The 14725-nt window shown below is 37.5% G+C and overlaps 2 protein-coding genes across 4 annotated transcripts; one reads left to right on the top strand and one right to left on the bottom strand.

Moving 5' to 3' along the window:
- The first annotated feature begins 2851 nt into the window (after positions 1–2851).
- Positions 2852–6032, top strand: LOC122020277 (probable inactive receptor kinase At4g23740). Of its 3 annotated transcripts, none has more exons than XM_042578143.1 (4): positions 2852–2959; positions 3140–3365; positions 3442–4739; positions 5155–6032. In XM_042578143.1, exons 3-4 carry the CDS (start codon positions 3491–3493, stop codon positions 5775–5777), a joined length of 1872 nt encoding a protein of 623 aa, XP_042434077.1. In that variant the 5' UTR covers positions 2852–2959; positions 3140–3365; positions 3442–3490; the 3' UTR covers positions 5778–6032. The 3 variants fall into 3 exon arrangements, with proteins under 3 accessions (XP_042434077.1, XP_042434078.1, XP_042434076.1); XM_042578144.1 differs by having other exon boundaries at positions 3439–4739; XM_042578142.1 differs by having other exon boundaries at positions 3140–4739.
- Positions 6033–11459: 5427 nt separating this feature from the next.
- On the bottom strand, positions 11460–14315 carry LOC122021224 (60S acidic ribosomal protein P0-like). Its single transcript, XM_042579316.1, has 5 exons — positions 13969–14315; positions 13807–13875; positions 12337–12435; positions 11865–12257; positions 11460–11789 (listed from the first exon to the last, which is right to left on the bottom strand). Exons 1-5 carry the CDS (start codon positions 14224–14226, stop codon positions 11643–11645), a joined length of 966 nt encoding a protein of 321 aa, XP_042435250.1. The 5' UTR covers positions 14227–14315; the 3' UTR covers positions 11460–11642.
- Positions 14316–14725: the final 410 nt, after the last annotated feature.

Raw genomic sequence — 14725 nt, 5'->3', positions numbered from 1 at the left:
TCCTTCTAAGTTGGAGATTCCTAGTGCTTAGTATGAATAAATAATTATGAAAATTGAATTGAACTAGTGTTAGGTTACTGGCTTAGTGGTTGGATCAACCGACTAATTGGTTGATTCGCATGTTGATTGAGACATTGATTCGACAAAGTCCATTGGTCTACTCATCATAGGAAAACCAAGTCAATCACAAATAGCCATTTTAAGTAATAAAAACAATTTGATCAAAGGGTCTAATCTTTTATTTTATGTAGTCTAACGCTATGATTAAGTTTTGGATTGAAGCTTAATATGAAAATAGATTTATCGTCAAGACGAATATTAGAGGGGAAGATTTACATCAATAAATTGGGCATATTTCTGTTGGAAATATAAAGGCCAAATTAAACTTCCAATCTAAAACTAATAACATTTTTTTATGTTAAAAATCTAAAGGGCAAATTGATAAACTCTAGGGAGCAATCTAAAGTTTTCCCGAAATTGTCTATTACTCTAGTGGAGATGGGGACAAATGAGAAGGAATTTGGCAGCTGGAATGATGCCGCTGTTCCCCATGCAATAATAATATATGAATTAAAATTGTAATTTTATTTTTTGTATATTTTACAGGTATGATTTTTGTTCTCACTATTGGATTATTCATGCAGATGGTGTTCATGTTGTTGTGTTCCATTATTATTATTATTATTATTATTTTCTTATTTCTCTTTTAAATTTATATATCATGATCTATGTTTATTATTGCTCAACTAGCAAAACTGAGGGATCGCTCAACTAATACAACTGAGGGATCAAATAATCAACAGAAAATTTCATTTTACTCTTTCAAACCTATCTATTCTGCTAATTGACCCTAAAATTCTAAGATCAACAAAATACTTCCTAAAACACAAAAAATCTTATAATTGTACTAGGTTAAAAATCACAAGAGCGATCCAGGAATCATCAAATTGATATTTTTTTATAAAAAATCATCAAATAAATGCCATTATTTAAATTTATTTAAATTCCATTATTTAAAAAATCATCAAATTTATTTAAATTCCATTATTTTTTTATTTAGTTAAAATTAGTAGCTTAAAATAATTTTAACTAAGACAGTAAAAAATATTTTAATATAATAGTGTTCTATGTATAATACTTTTAATTAGAAGGAAACATTATATTTTGTTATGTGGTAGTATTTATTTTATAGTTGTTATATGTTGTAGTAGTTAATCTTAACTGTTATACATTATAATAATTAGTCATAAATATTACAATAATATTGAAAGTAAAGATATTCTTAAGATAAAATATATAGGTCTAAATATATGATGGAGCATTTATTTGATAATTTTTTATAAAAAGGAGGTTCGATTGGTTAAATGTGGACCATCCTTTTGATTTTTATCCATTTTACTAAATGAAATAGCAATGTTATTATTTTTTAACTCTATTAAAATGTTATCAAGTGCTTTTCCTGTCATTTTTTTCTTAAATAACTTAATAATGTTAATAATTTTGACTCTGAATTTTAAACGTTTTTTAAGAAGTAGTTTGAAAACTCTACAATCATTTAGTTACTTTTTAGAAAATGATTGACATCATGCCTGCAAATTAGATGATAAGATGAAAAAAAAGTTTTATCCAAGAACAATTATAAATTTAAAATGGTAAAAGTAACATTAAAATTAATAACAGGAAAAAGAAAAAGTAAATGAGACAGACTGCACTACGACTGCCACTAAAGTCACCTCTAAGCTTTCTTTTTCTTTTTCCTTTTTTCTTTTTCTTTTCAGTCTTTTTTTTTCTATTTCTTTTCTTAAAAAAATATTCAAATCCATACACCCGCCAATCTCACAAACCCTAACACAATTTATCAAATTAGATTTAGTTCTATATATATATATATATACAATTTTAGTGAAAATAATAATAAAATGTATTCAATTTAAAAGTCAAACAGTAGAACAAACAAATTGATCAAATTATAGTTAAATTAAAATTAGTAATTATATCCAAATTATAAATTGCAATTAAATACTTAAATACTTTTTTTTTTCAATTTGGCAAGGTACACTATGTTTTCAAAAGAATATGGCTATATTAGGACAAATACTTTTTACAAAATAATTTCTAGTGTATCAAAAAGATCACAAATTTATTAATTATTATAATTGCTAAAATTTTAAAATATAAAATTAGTAATTTGAATTATAAAATTTGTCTCAATTGATAAGAGAGTGGGCAACATTTGTTGATATTATATTATTTTTCATGCTTAAATCTGTATTTACCATCTAGACATTATATTTTCAGTATATCTAATCCTGATTTAGAAAATTTCATTTCCCCTTTTAAAATTTATTCACTCTCTAAAAATGCCCTTTTACAATCATCCTCTCTAAATATTTATTTTACTTGACAAAAAATAAAATACAGTTGGATAAGTATTTATAATGCCTCAGAATCCCTTTAGAAAATTGAAAGTTAAGGGCTCTTTTAAAGATTTTGAGAATTTAGAGGCATTTTAAGAAAAGTGACTTCTGAGGAGCAAAATGAAAAATTTTCCATGGCTGTTAATGCCTTTTAACTTTAAGTCAAATTTATAGGGGAGGGTAGCTGGAAGGTTATTTATGTAAAATCATACTATTTACAGGGCTCATCTAAAAGAAGAAACTGGTTTAGATACACGCATCTGGCACCCGTTTAGATCTACCCATGACATTCTTACCTTGCTATTGGTGTATCCTCTAGGTGGGGTCCACGAAGAGAATGAAACACAGCGGGTGGGTCAATATCGGGTAGAGTTTTGAAGCGAAGACTTCCTCTTATGTTCTTTTTTGCGCTTTAATCCTCCTTTATTTTAAGCGTTTAACCGCCATCTTAAGGTCGATAAAAAGGGGAGGAGGCGATCGCTTTCGAAGGCGTGCGTAGCCCCAAATCGCTTCTTCGAGCTCGGCAATGGCGATTTCCCAAGGTATGCTCTGCTTCGCCTTCCCCTCCTCTTTCTCTCTTCCTCGTTTTGCTCTGCTCTGCTCTGCTCTCGCACATAGCGTCTGGTGAAAGACCGCATTTTTTACAGCTTTTTTATGAGTAATAATAGTGCTCGACGCTAACGCTTGCTTCTTTCTTGCTCTCTCTTCGCTGGTGCTGGCAGTTGACGCGAGCGAGTAAATGATTGCATTCAGTGCCATCGGCGATCGCGCCAGACGCTACCTTTTTAAGCAAAATACAAGCGGCGGGATGCTTCTCAACGGCTACATCTCCTCTCGCCCTGATTTTGTTCTATTCTGAGATCTCGGAGTTTGATTCTAGTTTTTTGGCTTCGGAGGTGAGAAGAGACGGAGTTTTCGAGTTTGGGTGACTTGTTTGATCGAATCACTGTGAGTAGGGAAAAACTCGCTTCTTTTTGGTTGATTTGGGTGTTTTTCTAATGGCAAAGTGGGATTGTTGAAGTAGATGCTAAAAGGTTGAGCCAGAGAAAGGATTTGCCAGTCAAGTGTTAGAAATGTGTTCAAATCGAGCGCTTTCGGTGGTTTTGGTCCTCTGGTTGGCGGTTTTCGCCGCAGGGGTCGCCGATGGTAGCCTGGCGGAGGACAAGCAGGCGTTGCTCGACTTCCTCACTGCCGCGCCTCACGGCCGCAGCCTCAATTGGAGTCCTGCCACCGCTGTCTGCGGTCGGTGGACCGGCATCACCTGCAGCGCCGATGGTTCCCGAGTCGTCTCGCTCCGCCTCCCGGGGATTGGATTCAGAGGCCCGATCCCACCTAATACTCTCAGCCGCCTCTCCGCCCTCCAGATCCTGAGCCTCCGGTCGAATAGTTTCTCTGGCCTGTTCCCGCCGGACTTCGCCAACCTCACTGCTCTCACTGGCCTCCATCTCCGGTTCAATCGCTTTTCTGGTCCACTACCCGTTGATTTCTCGCCTTGGAAGAACCTCAGCGCGCTCGATCTCTCCTTCAACCATTTTAACGGCAGCATCCCGTCTTCCCTCTCCAATTTAACTCTTCTCGCCATTCTAAACCTCTCCAACAACTCGTTGTCTGGCCAAATTCCAGATCTTGAACTCCCCGACCTGCAGTTCGTTAACGTATCCAACAACCACCTTGATGGTACAATTCCGAAATTCCTCCTAAATTATCCAAGTTCGTCATATTCTGGGAATGACTTCACACCAATAGTCCCATTCACTCCATCACCATCGCCCGAGCTAGTACCACCTGCTCCATTTCCAGCCCCAATGTCCATAACCAAGAAGAAATTGAGTGAAGCTGCAATTCTTGGCATTATAGTCGGCGGATGTGCTTTACTCTTCTTGACGGCTGCATTGTTTCTCTATCTTTGCTGCTCGAGGGGGGACGAAGAGAATTATGTCTCAGGAAAAAGGTCAAAAGGGGACCGTTCACCAGAGAAGGCTGTTGCTCGTAAAGAAGACGCAAACAACCGGTTAGTCTTCTTTGAGGGCTGTACCTTTGCTTTTGATCTAGAAGATCTGCTGAGGGCTTCTGCTGAGGTCTTAGGCAAGGGGACATTTGGAACTGCATACAAAGCAGTGCTGGAGGATGCAACGACAGTGGTGGTGAAGCGGTTGAAGGATGCTAGTGTTGGGAAGAGAGATTTCGAGCAGCTGATGGATGTAGTAGGGAGGATAAAACATGAGAATGTGGTGGAGCTGAAAGGATACTACTACTCCAAAGATGAGAAGCTTACCGTGTATGACTACTATAGCCAGGGGAGTGTCTCTTCCTTGTTACATGGTATGCCTTCCACCATTTTCACTAAGCTAGCTGCTCAAGTTCTTCCTTTTAAACTTTATTTTGTTGTTGTTGCATAGCTTCTAATGGTTCTTTGATGGCCATGATGTTCCAATTCTTTATCCTTAGGTTTAGGTAGATCTTAACTACTCAATTAACTTTATGCTTCTTTTCTTCCATGACTAGTCTAAAATGATGATTGGTATCCATACAGTGTATTCTGCAGGAAACAAGTTATTACTTACATCTATCATCATGTATCTTTCAATTGTGTTTCAATCTTGACAAGATTGTGTAGAACTGCAAGAAGTTTGTATTTAACTTGTTCTTTCCTTGGTATTGGGTTTTTGGTGATAGATGCAATGGTACATTGCTGTAGTATTGCTTTTATATGATGTATCATACATTGTGGTTGTAGGGAAGAGAGGTCAAGACAGAATACCCCTGGACTGGGAAACCAGGCTTAAAATAGCACTTGGAGCTGCAAGAGGAATTGTGCGCATTCACGCTGAAAACAACGGCAAGCTTGTTCACGGGAACATCAAGTCGTCCAATGTTTTCCTCAACGACCAGCAATTCGGTTGTGTCTCTGACTTGGGTTTGCCATCCATCATCAATCCGATGATCCCGCCTGTCTCTCGCACTGCTGGTTACCGTGCACCGGAGATGGTTGATACCAGGAAAGCATCACAAGCATCTGATGTCTACAGCTTCGGAGTTCTACTGCTCGAGCTGCTCACAGGCAAATCACCCATCCAGATAGTGGGTGGGGGTGATGAGGTCATCCACCTAGTTCGCTGGGTTCAGTCTGTCGTCCGCGAAGAATGGACTGCAGAAGTTTTCGACGTGGAGCTGATGCGGTATCCGAATATAGAAGAAGAGATGGTGGAGATGCTTCAGATTGCAATGAGCTGCGTAGTGAGGGCACCAGACAGGAGGCCAAAGATGCCAGAAGTGGTGCGGATGATCGAAGGACTGAGAAGGCTTGACGGCGGCAACTGGACTTCGACAGAAGCCTCGACACCAGCACGCACTCAGTGAGGTTCAGTTAGTGTACCATTGCTAGTGTCACTGACAAGGCTTCATGTTAGTGTAGCTAAGTTCTTGTAGCATTAATCTGTTCAGATTCTTTGGCTTTGTCCATGATATTTCAACTCTTGTAGGTTTAAAATAGAGCAGAGGGTCTTTTCTTAGGTTTATTAAGGTCTCTATGGTTATCAAGTATAGCCATTTCAATTGTTACTGCAGGTGAACATTTTGAATTAATCCACTTTAATGCTCTGTTTTTTTTCTTAATAAACTTTTATATATATAATCTTTAATTAGATAGATTCTGTTTGGTCAGATTTCAAAGGAGTTAAATTGAACCGGAATCTAGGTGTATTAATTTGGTCGGACCGACCAAACTGTAGCTTTTAACCGTTGTAGTAATAAATTTGTTTAATAGGATTGGTTTTAAACCGTTGAGAAAATAAAGTCAATCGAACTAATATTGTTCGAGCGTTTTAGATTTTATGGCGAATGTAGAATTTAGACTATGATAAAATTATTACTTTTATTATAATTTGAGTTAATTATTTAAAACTTGTTATTGCATTATTTTATATTTTATTTTCTTTCCTTTTTTTTAAAATTGAGTATATATATATATATATATATATATAACATTTATTAACCGTTAAAATACATATTCATATTATCTTAAATTCATTTCTCAAAATTTGACCTTAACTTTCTCTTTAAAACTCTTCCCTTTAATCTTCCTGAAGCATAACTTATGGTGTGAACTAATGAAAGTTTTCAAATTTTATACATATGATCATCGTGATTCTAAATCTCAAATCAAAAATATATTCTTTTGAAATTTGAAGGTCATATTAGATTTCCGCATAGTTTGGGCTTATATTAGTCTTAAAAAGAACTCGCCCTCGAGTTCATATTAACTTCATCAACATCTATATAATAAGGATTTATGTGTTTCAAATTGAAGACATCAAAAATTTTTAGATGACTAGGAAGATGCAACCTATAGACATTATCATTAATCTTCTACTGTATCTTATATGGTCCAATTTTTCGATTATTTAGCTTATTATACTCTCTGACAGGGAAACAATCACGAGTCAATATAGCCCAGAAAAAATCTTCAAACTCAAAAAGTACCTGACTATTGACCCAAGCTTTGTACTTGGTATTGCTTTCCATGATTGCCAGTTTCACCTGCTGATGAATACCTCGAAGATGTTCTGTCAACTCATCCGCTTTAGGACTAATTCACTCTACACGTGGAATAGGAGCTAAGTCCAGAACCCCCAATAGATTCCCCTCATAGACAATCCCAAAAGAACTCAATCATGTGGTCATATTTCTCAATAGACAAACTCTACTTAAGATAACGGCAAATCCCACTGCTTTGGTTTAGTTCTTGTGAGGTCCCTCAAAAGATTGCCCAGACTCCGAATCACTACCTTAGTTTGTCCATCTATTTGAGGGTGGTAAACACTCTAAAGTTGAATTGCGTGCCTAATTTTCCCCATAAGCTCTTCCAGAAGTGACTGATGAACTTGGTATCTCGATTCAAAGTCATGGACCGAGGAACGCCATATAAATTCATGATTTCCTTAAAGTAAAGATTGGTAATCTGGGCAATATCCATAGTCTTCCTACAAACTACGAAATATGCTATCTTTGAGAATCTGTCAACCACAACAAGAACTGAATTTGAGATTCATTAGGTGCGGAGTAATTCCAATATGAAATTCATACTAACATCAAACCAAGGAGCTTTAGGAACATATAGGGGAGTATACAAGCCTGCATTTGTGAGAACTCCCTTAGACCGCTAGCATATAAAACATCAATCAATAATGTGAGTCACATCGTTGGTCAACTCGGACTAATAGAAATTGACAAAGATGAAGGTCAAAATCTTATCACGTCCAAAGTGCTCCTCATTATGAAGCTCTCTCATAATCTGCTGCCTTAGCAACTACAACCCACAAAACAGATAACCATTATGCAAAATAAAATCATGTCGGTGACCGTCATGTATCTCCTGAAATATCCTTCTGAATAATGGGCCAGCTGCATACATATTTAGAAAAATCTCAAATCCTGCAACGTTGGTACTCATGGTGGTGAGTAATGAAGAATGTCGACTCAGGGCATTTACGACATGGTTCAAACTTCCAGCTTAGTGCCTTAGAGTAAAGGTGAACTCTTGTAAGTAAGTCACCCACTTGGCATGCCGCCTGCTCAGCTTGTATTGACTATTAATATACTTTATTGCTTCATGATCAGTAAACAAAATGAACTTCTGTACTAGGTAGTGTCCCAATGCTTCAAGGACTGCATAATGACATAGAACTCCAAGTCGTAAGTAGAATAATTTTTCTTGGACTCGGAGAGCTTCTTGCTGACGAAAGCAATTGGTCATCCAAATTGACTCAAAACACCTCCTATACCTATGTTGGATGCATCATAGTTGATCTCCAATAATTTGTCAAATCAAGAAGGGCCAGAATTGATACTTTGGTCATCCTCTATATGATCAGTTGAAAGCCAGCCTTTGCTTCTTCAGACCAATTGAAATTCCTTCCCTTGAGACACTCGGTGATACGAGTAATCAAAGTGCTGAAATTTTTGATGAATCGACGATAGAAAGAAGTTAAACCATGGAAACTTCTGACATTGTATAATGTCCTCGGTTGAGGCCAATCCAAGACCACATCTATCTTTGTTTGATCTACGTGTACACCATCAGTGAATATAATAAAGCCGAGAAAAGTTACCGATGTAGTAAAGAAAGAACACTTCTTCTTATTTACAAATAAGCACTCCATTTTCAGCTTTTTGAAGACAACATGGAGATGATCGAACTGTGATCTCCATGTCGGATTGTAAACGAGGATGTTGTCAAAGTATACCACCACAAACTTTCTCATAAGGGCTCCAAGATATGATGCATAAACCTCAGGAAGGTATTGAGCGCATTGGACAGTCCAAAAGGTATAACCATCTATTCATATAGCATATGCTGTGTCTTGAATGTCATCATCTTCCATTCATCACCAGGCCTTATTATGATCTCGTGGTATCCGATTTTAAGGTCAATTTTTTAGGAGACCTTAGAACAGAATAGCGGATACTTCATGTCGTCCAAGCGGAGAATTGGAAATCGATATTTCACTGTAATCTTGTTGATGACTCTACTATCAACCCACATATGCTATAAGTCATCCTTCTTCGACAGTAGTAGGATAAGAACTACACAGAGGCTCATACTCTCTCGGATGTGTCCTTAGAGCTAAGGCGATAAGCTGGCCGATTAGGCAAAGTCAACCTAGGAACAAGGTTAATCTGATGTTGGATATCCTGCATAAGTAGTAGCACAGAAGGAAAATCCACTTGCATTAGCTCATCAAAATCTACTAGCAGTTGTTGTACTTTGACTGGTAACTCATTGTCCGTGGTAGGAGCAACTTTATGGCATAGTCACAAAGCATATACAACTTCATGCTCCACTTCATCTAAAAATATGGATATAGAAAGCATATTAGTATTTTTAGCTATCGAAATTGGGGTAGTTCTTTCCTACCACTGTGCCAACAAAATTTTTTCCCTTGATGTGAAGGGCATATATATTCTTCTGTCCATCATGAACAACATTGCGTTCATACGGCCAAGGTCACCCCAACAATACATGATGTGCATCCATAACCACCACATCATACCAAGTACTATCAAAATATTTGCTAATTAAAAAAGAAACGAGTCACCGTCGGCCCATTGTTACCTCACTTTCTTTATTCAGTCAGGATAACTTGTAGAGTTTAGGATGACGATCTATCTTCAATTATAATTTTTGAACAGCCTCGGCAGATATTACGTTCTCATAACTGTCGTTATCGATGATCATCTTGCATACTTTATTCATGATGGTGCAAGTACTGTAAAAAATATTGGTTATTAACCCATCATCCCCTGAATCACCCTTGGGAGTCAACAAACTCTTATGAATGACCAAAGTCTCATGAACATCACCATAAATTACTTTGTCAGATGCATCATTCAACGAATCACTAATTGTTGTTGTATCTTCTATCACATCTTCCTTGATCAGTAATTTTTTTCCCTTTGGATCAGTAGAAGAGGGATTCTTATATTGGTGCGACATATGCCCCTGTTCACCACATTGATAACATCTAATAGGGGTTTTAGAGTAAACCTGTGGTGATCACTACGGTGGTCGCTGCGATGGTTGCTGCTGTGAAAGACAAGAATTTTAAGAGCAAGCCGGTTGACCATTCTAGTAGCTTCTCCTCATTGGTTTCCGATTTTGTTACTTTGCAGCCGCCAGTGTATTCTGAAAGGCCTCTGACATTGTCGAAAAATGAATGAAGATTGAGAGCATCTTGCAAGGCTGAGAGCATCTTGCAAGGCCAAGCGCAGATCCCCTAAGTATCGTGCCACATTCTGTTCCTCTGTTTCGGATAGATCATTTCAGTCCACCAGTTGAAAAAACTTATCTGCATATTTGTCGACTAATCTTGCACCCTATCTTAACGAGTAAAGTCGCTAGAATAGAGTTTAGGTGTAGGCGAAGAGAAGAAAGTGTTCATTTTTTCCTTCATATTATCCTAGACAGCTATTTAGAATTTACCTCATTTGTCTCGAGAGTGTCATATTTGTTCCCACCATGTTGATGCTCGCCCATTGAGTCTGATGGCAATTAACTTTACCTCCATCCGATTTGGAACTTGCTTGTAATCAAAGATTCACTCTATTACGTTGATCTTGTCAATGAAGTCCTCTACTCGCAACAAACTAAAAAATTTGGATAGATCCCGAAATCCGAAGCCTCTTGCAGGCTCCTCTCGTATACAACATTCCTGAGGTGTAATCCCACCAATGATATGAGTTCTTGAAGGAAGACTCGGATCCACAATCATCGAGATGTCGTGCCGCTAGATGTTGCGTTAACTCTGCAACTTGCCTCCGTAAATTCTCAATCATCATTATGTCTTGGACGTTACAACCACTATGTTTGACTTCCTCCATCAAAGCCTATCTATTGTTGCGACCGCGACTACAACAACGATGATCCACCATTAGATATGATGATGACTTTCACGTGGCTCTAATACCAATTGATATCGAACAAGATAACAATTATCCTGTCAGCTATCAAGAAAGGAAGAATGAGGAGAAAATAAGAAAAAAAAATCCTCTTAAAACAAAGAGAAATGCATCGTTATCTAAGTTTTACCACAATAAGAAATTTTATTATGAATAAAAAGATCATTTCTCAATATTTAAATATAACTCATATATAGACCACAACCAAAGATCCAAATAAAGGAAAGAAATTTCAATTTTATAAAGAAAGGAAATAGATCTTTTACTCGAAAAGAAAAGTATATAACTAAATGATCTTAACTCAAAAAAAACGCGGATCAAAATAAATCCTCTCCTATAAATACTTGGAATACCAAAATTACCCTAGACACCCTAAACACAAAAATTACCAAAAATAACAAAAAAGTTCTGAAAAAAAATAAATAGTAAAATTTAGGGCCAAAATTTAGCGATTACGGTTTCACCCGTAACAAACGTAGATTTTCGAATTATATATGCGTGAACACCGACAAAGCTTGATTCCGAATCCCGAATCAAAAGTTATACCTTTATTAAGTTTGAAGGGTCATATTGTGTTTCATCATGGGTTGTGTCTGCATCATACTCGAATATGGAGGATTCTTTAAGATCTTCTACTATTGAATCTAACCATGACTAGAACTTTATTAGTAAAACTACACCTACAAAAAATGTAAAGAATTTGACAAAATCTAATCATGTAGCCTCCAACTGCTGCTACTTATCTTATGAACAACTTGAGAATTCACTCTAATCGAACAAGCCGAAACCCATGTCTTCATCAGACTCCTCTGCAGGTTCCTCCTTCTCTTCTTCAGCAGGTGCTGCTGGTGGTTTTTCGGCTACAACATCTGCAGCATCCGGAGGAGCAGAAGCCACTGCAAACTTGCTTGGATCCTGCACCATTTCAAATGGTTTAGAGAACCATGAATCGTCCTTTTAACTCATAGGGATACATCCGGGAGATCTTACCTTGAGGTATTCCTTGACCTTCTCTGCATGTGGGAAGCTGTACTCTGTCGCAATTGCAACCGCAAGCAAGTTCTTGTATGCATTGATGAACATATGAGGAGCAGCTGCGATTGTCGGGTAAGATATTGCCAGCGCAATTGAAGTGACAACGGACAAACCAGCCGCAAACTTCTCAGCAAGGTCCTCTTCTGTGAGATCCAGGACCTCAGGGGTGTAGACTGATCCATTCTCGTAGACGGTGAGAATTATAAGGCCATACGAAAATGGTCTTATTCCAAGCTTTGAGAGGAGAGCAGCCTCGGAAGAACCCACTTTGTCTCCTTTCTTGATCAACTCGACAGGGGTGATGATTTCGACAGTGCCCTTGTTAATCTTGGTTGGAATGTTGAGCACCTGAACAAGAGAGAAGATTTCGATAAGTTTACTACAAACAACAAAGTATATGAAGTTATTTTAGTGATTAGATACAAACCTGAAAGAAAGATGTTTGCGAAGGGTCCAATCCGGTGTTACCAGGTGGGACAATGACATCAATAGGAGCTATTAGACCAACACGAGCAGGAGCTCCAACCTGAAACAAACATAGAGGACAAGTGAGCACTATACTTGTAGAGATCGAATCAAATGAAACTAATGGCACAATGCCCTGTGAGTTGAATGAGCAGGCAAATGAATTGTCAGAAATGTCAATCTTTAGTGAAACTAAACAGAAAACTAAACTTAGGCGAGAAAAAGTGAAATATACTAGAGCTAAGAACAGTAGGAGCATAGATTAGCTTGCTAGTGCCCACTCTGATTGAAATTGTTGCATACTAGTAGTAGGTAATAACTAATCGAGCAACATAGTTTCAGTGTGGATTCTTTGGTGTTGGAATTCGAATGTATGCATAGTGTATTGGACTGAAGATGCAACAAAATTGAAAAGATGATTCCTTGTATCTGTATACAATCTAGCAAACAAGTTACCGAAGAACTTGCAAAATGGAAACCTCAACCAAAAATGTTGACTACTTGATCAAAACAAGCAAACTAAGAATTCCTTTGGTGCAGGAATTCAAATGTATGCATAGTGCATCAGACTAAAGATGCTAAAAAATCGGAAAGGTGCTTTGTTGTATTTGTATAGAATCTAGCAAAAAGTTACCTAAGAACCTGCAAAATGGAAACCTCAAATATGGACTACTTGACCAAAACTATGATCATTGTAATATCCAACATAAAAAACAGTTAAAAGACACATTTTTAAATGATGAAGAAGCATAGCTTCAGCATCGAATATCTGGTTCCTTTGGTGTAGGAATTCAAATATATCCATAATGTATCAGACTAAAGATAGCATGGAGTGGAAAAGGTTCTGCATTGTATTTGTATACAAAACAAGTTATCTAAGAACTTGCAAAATGGAAAACCTCAACCAACAATATTAATCACTTGACCCAAAATTATGATCATTGTAATATCCAACATGAAGAAAACACACACATTTGTAAAATGATCAAGCAGCATAGTTTCAGTGTTTCATATCTGGTCCCTTTGGTGCAGGAAGTACTACAGAGTGGAAAAGGTTTATACAATATAGCAAACAAGTTATCTAAGAACTTGCAAAATGGAAAACCTCAACCAACAATATTAATCACTTGACCCAAAACTCTGATCATTGTAATATCCAACATAAAATAGCATTAAAAACACATTAACAGATAGATGATCAAGCAGCATAGATTCAGTGTTTCATATCTGGCCCCTTTGGTGAAGGAATTCAAATGTACGCATGGGGTACTGAACTAAAGATACTACGGAGTGGAAAAGGTTTATACAATCTAGCAAAAAAATTGTCTACGAACTTGCAAATGGAAAACACCAAAAATATTGATCACTTGACAGAAAACTATGATAATCGTGATAACCAACATCAAAAAATCACATTTATTATATTCAACACCTTGTACTTGGCAACCTCCTCGCTAACTTCCTTAAGATCGCCCTTTGTGAATATCAATCCCACATTCCCCTGAATCAGTCAAGGATAATTACTAAATAGCTAAATGATCGATTCATGGAGGAACTAAAGATGAGGAAATGGGAAATGGCGAAGAGTGCGTACGACGAGAAGGGGGAGGAGGTTGAGGAAGTCCTTGTTGCCTGTCTTCTCGGTGTGGAAGCGGATGCAGCGGCGGATGAGGGTGTTCTTGCCCATGAGGATGACGGAGTCGCCGCGGAGGCCCCTGCGGATGCTCTGGAGCTGGTTGGACCCGACATTGTCGGCGGCGGCGATTAGGACCTTCCCGTACTCGTCCAGCAGCGAGCACAGCTTCTTGTCGTAGCGGACCTTCTTCTCCGCCTTCGAGAGCTTCACCACCATCTCGATCTCGCTCCGCGCGACGCAATGGGTGATGGAGAAAGGAGAGAGATGGAGGGAGGAAGAGTCCGAACCGGCCTTGAGCGCTGCGATTCCGCCATTTTTATAGGGAAGGCTGCCGAACGAGGACACGAAGAGGGAAGAACATGGACGAATGACATCGAGGCGAGCGAGTCGAGTGGATCTCTTGACTTTGGCAAAATAACATTTCACTCCACAATTTTTTATTTTTTAAAATAATATCCCTTAAGAACCGAGTCGGGTTCCGATCGACCTGACCTAACCGAGTTACCATCACAATCACAAATCAAATAAAAACTCACTTCTTAAAAGGATATTTAATATATAAAAAATAATAAATTCGTTATCTTAATTACACTTCGTGTGTGTCGATCACATAGATATAAAGAAAAATAAATATAAATACATCAGTATTAAATTTATAATAATCATTAGTTCTTTGAAAGATTTTATAAGAATAGATAATAAACATCAAATAATA

The sequence above is a fragment of the Zingiber officinale genome, chromosome 9A (assembly GCF_018446385.1).
Source record: "Zingiber officinale cultivar Zhangliang chromosome 9A, Zo_v1.1, whole genome shotgun sequence".
Lineage (NCBI taxonomy): Eukaryota > Viridiplantae > Streptophyta > Magnoliopsida > Zingiberales > Zingiberaceae > Zingiber > Zingiber officinale.
This window is presented reverse-complemented; position numbering and strand designations above follow the sequence as displayed.